This window comes from Aplysia californica, unplaced genomic scaffold (genome assembly GCF_000002075.1).
Source record: "Aplysia californica isolate F4 #8 unplaced genomic scaffold, AplCal3.0 scaffold00297, whole genome shotgun sequence".
In the NCBI taxonomy this organism is placed as follows: Eukaryota; Metazoa; Mollusca; class Gastropoda; order Aplysiida; family Aplysiidae; genus Aplysia; species Aplysia californica.
Genome location: NW_004797567.1, coordinates 306,234 through 310,636, shown reverse-complemented (window position 1 = coordinate 310,636; position 4,403 = coordinate 306,234). Strand labels below are relative to the sequence as shown.

Genomic DNA, 4,403 nt, shown 5'->3' with positions numbered 1-4,403 from the left:
TCATAGAAAGGCTGGCTGTATTTTGTTTTGGCATCATAAACTGCCGTGGGCTCATTACATTTTAACAATTAAGATTAAAAAATTAATATTCATAGTAGAAAACCTTTGCTGAATCACTGAATTGCACTGAGTTGAACTGAGTTGCCCAAGTGAGTTGGGAGTTGATTCCCGGAAGTGGGAGTTGCGAGCAGCGAACGGAATCGATACCGGGATCCAGCACTAGTTGGCGGACAGTGAGGGGACCTACCACTGGGCACTGTGGTGGGGAGGGGGTGAGTCGGACCAAAGGGGGGCGCAAGATGGAGGAGGCTGAGATTGGGAGTGGTTTTCCCGTGGACAGTCTCCCACCATCCAACCCCCGTCCAGCTCCCTACTTGTGTACACAGCTACCACCATTGTGCTATGGCTTGTCCAGTTTGCCGCCATCATGTCTTAAGCCTGTAAGATTTCCTACCAAACCAAAATTAATGCTTAACGTGTCCCGCGCGCTGCTATGACTCTATAGTTACGAGCGCCGTAAAACACTTACCAAAAACAACACCGACAAATTTTTTTTTTAAAACTCGGAGAAAATGTATGGAATCGATTGTAAAACAATTATTTCTAGCAACTATTAAATGAAATTGGGACCAAAAATATACTTACAAACTGATCCGTTTTTTTAGATTGTCGTGCATGCAATTGATCGATCAAATTTTTCGGTTAATCGAACAATATTCTTGGTCAAGTAAATCGACCAAAATGGTTTCTTGATCGAGCAAGATATCAATCAAACGTCTCATTTTCTATGCATGTACAATGTAGACAGTATTTGTGATGCAACGTAGTGGAATCAGGCTCTCGTAAAAATAATCAAAGTGAAGAAACTGGCATTTTTTTCCCCACAGGTTTGTGAATTCTTATCGAATTTTTTTGTTTTTGGCTCAACACCTTTCATGCCCGTTAAAGAACTCATTTCTGTGTGGATTTGATTGAAAAAAAGTTGATTGAAGGCACAAAAATGTAAATTTTCAGTTACCACGGACTCTTAAGCTAAGGATATAACTAATCTTTGAGGCCAATTTCTCCCTAATTTTACCTCTGAAACCAGGTGACCCCACCTCTTTCCTTAGCAAATATCTTGACTTGTATTCAAGATAAAAGGATACCTTTTTCAAACAAATAAAGAGAAGTAAATAAGCTTTAAGATGATAACAATAACTCTACATGCCCAAAAATTAACGAGAGCCTGATTCCACCGCGTCGTGACATATTTGTTTCTCTTTAGGTCACAGTGACGTCCTCATGGGAGCCCTGATTCTAAGCGACGAGGAACTCTACCGAAAGCTGAACTTTTTTCAGATGGGTATGTCACTTTTTCCAGTGAATAAAAGAAGAAATGTCTCCGCAAAACCGTTAACATCACAAGACGAGACAGGCAGAGAAGTGAAGAAGTAAGAGCAGCTATCGACATTGAGTCCTGTCTGCATTACATTGAAAGACAGAGAATGATATTATGGTTTGGCTACCTGTTACGTATGTTACCTGGCCAACCAGCCTCGAGAGCCTACAACACCAAGCACTCAGGCTATAAAGGAAGAGGAAGGCCACGCAAAAAGGAGGATCGAGAGTGTCAAGAAAACCCTGAGAAAACGTAATATCACAACTGGAAGAGCTGCGTAGCTGGCCTACCATTGAAAGATGCCTCTCCCCTCGACGCTTAACGGCAACAGAGGATAAAAAAGTAAAAAAAGTAAATAAAAAAGATTCTGATAGACTTTGTTTGATTTTCGAAGCCAAAGCAAAATGAACCCGTGTTACACATGTACGGGCACATCCGGACACACGCAGAAAAAGCAGTTGTTTTGTGAGACTTTTTGTGTTCGTATGTTTATTTGGAAATTTATTTTGGAGGACATTACTAATATTGCTTACAAAGTTTTTGCACCTCTCTATGGGTGGTCAGATTGTTGGAAAGAAAAGCATATGCCCCCTTATCCCTGTTTTCCTCAGTATGCTTTCGTAACCCTATCCGTACGCCCTGTGGTCATTTAGTACCCCCGGTCTTCACATTTTAAAATACTTCTAGAACGAAGATCTCTTTGAAACCTTTAGTATTTCTGAAAAAATCATTGTGACAAACTGCTATGCAAGGTGTAGGGATCGGAATAACGAGTAAATTTCTCCTTTGGAAAGTGGTGGCCCAGAGTTCCCCCACGTCGTATGGATATGATAATAAAACGCGACGTTCGGATAGGGTTTAAAAGGTTGGAGTTTTTATGCCATCATTAATACAACTTAGATAACTTAGGAAGCGGACTATCGACCTTAGAGACCGAGATAATCGATAAAAATTTTCTCCCTTTTCGGGCATCGAATTTTGGCCTCCTGCATGTTTCAGCTGAGCGTCTAACCGCTGCACCACAAATACCAAACACCGGTAAGCACTTGGATGCATGGGGTTATTGAGCCCAAATCAGTCCACTATTTTCTGAATCCAACAAACCAAGTTTTCCGTAATTAAAGCCAAGTGTTCTGACTGTACACCAAAGAATAGGCCAATCATCTTCAAAATTACTTAACCCTATCTGTACGCCCTGGGGTCATTGTGTACATCCGGGGTTGTATTCTTTACATTTTAGAATACTTCTGGTACGAAGATCTCTTTGAAACTTTCAGTATTTCTAAAAAAAAAATCATTTTGACAGACTGTTATGCATAGTCTTCGGATCGGATTAACGAATAAACTTCCTCTTTCGAAGTTGTGGCACAGAGTTCCCCACGTCTGTATGAATAAAATAGAAAAACACGACGTGTGCATAAAAAATCGCTACGCTTTCTCTTGGTGGGTGGCTGGAGTCTGTTTTTCTGCGCTTGTAACTCTCTTGTAATACCTCTAATCTTCGACACTTATGCAACAATATTGTGTTGCAAGTGCCGTAAAACACTTACAAAAAACAAAAAGCTATATCTTCCAGATATAAAAAGAAATAAAGTCCTACATTTTCTTTTTGTAGCTGTTGGTGTGACATCCTCCCCTTTCGACTGCTACCTGGTTCTTCGGGGACTCAAGACTCTGCACGTGCGTATGAGAGAGCATGAGAAAAACTCTTTGGAGGTCGCCAGGTTCCTGGAACAACACCCGGGCTGTGTCAAAGTCAATCATCCAGGTGAGTTATGTGTGGGGCATCGTGGTGTAATCAGGCGCTCGTCAAAATAACAAAATCGAAGAAACAGGCATCCCCCCCCCCCCCGTTTGACAATATCTATCGAATTTTTCTTTTTTGTCTAAACACCTTTTATATATACATAAAAACATATTTCTACGTGAACATTGTTTTAAAAAATGCTGAATAATCGCTTAGAATATGTACATTCTCAGTTTTCAACGAATCTCAAGCTATAGAAGTTACCAGATTTTGGCGGCCATTTTTCTTGTCAATTTTTCCTCTGAAACCAAGCGACCCCCACCTCCTTCAATCTCAAATATCTCGACTTCTATTCAAGATAGATGGATATTTTTTCCTGGAGGGCAAGACAAATAAACACGCTTGAAGATGATACCAATAATTCCACATGCCCACAAAGTGACAAGCGCCCCATTCCATTGCGTCGTGACACATATAGACAAGGACACAGGAAGGGTCCTAACATTTGAATGAATGGCACAGAGGGTTTCTTAACTTATGAAAGAATGGAAAAAATGAAGCTTTAAATTTTGTTTTTGTAAAATGTTTTAACAATAAAAAGATGAATCCCAAACGTCAAAAAAATAAATTATTTGTATGATAGTTTTTGTGGCCATTCACCACAGAACAATGTTCACAGCGTCAGTGGACGTTCATAATCTAAAACCTCAGTTTCCACAAGTCATTATTTGCAATGCTTCTGGTTTTACCAATGTCTTCAAATAACAGTTCTATCTTTGTTTTTGTCCATTAACTTCTATCACTGGCATCTTGATTTCAGAATAGGAAAGATGATAGCTTAACCATACTACGTGGTACCACCATTTTCCAAAGAGGAAATTTACTCGTTAATCCGATCCGTTCGCTTTGCATAGTAGTCTGTCAAAATGATTATTTTTTTAAGAAATACTGAACGTTTCAAAGAGATCTTCGTACTAGAAGTATTCTAAAATGTGAAGAATACAACCCCGGGGGTAGAAAATGAATTCAGGGCGTCCAACTAGGGTTTAAAAAACCCCAAATAGGTGGTATCAAAGGTCTGTTAGGTTCAAGCCCTGTTCCCTGAAACTCCTCTGTACTGAATAATGCGACTCTTTTGGTATTGCAGACGAACTGCACCTTGATGTAGGTTAAACTAGCCAAAAATAATAGTAAAAAAGATGTATAACATTTGTATAGCGCATATTCCCACTTAAACCTCAAGCTCTATCCGCTTTATAAGCTATATTATTATTA

The 4,403-nt window shown here is 39.7% G+C and overlaps 1 protein-coding gene across 1 annotated transcript in view; it reads left to right on the top strand.

The window, feature by feature from the left end:
• Nucleotides 1-4,403, top strand: part of LOC101858870 (cystathionine gamma-lyase) — a gene marked incomplete in the record, with an annotated part of 15,951 nt that overhangs the window by 5,996 nt on the left and 5,552 nt on the right. The window contains 2 exon segments of the mRNA XM_013084485.2: nt 1,268-1,345; nt 2,997-3,149. Of these exon segments, the coding sequence (XP_012939939.1) occupies nt 1,268-1,345; nt 2,997-3,149 (231 nt within the window).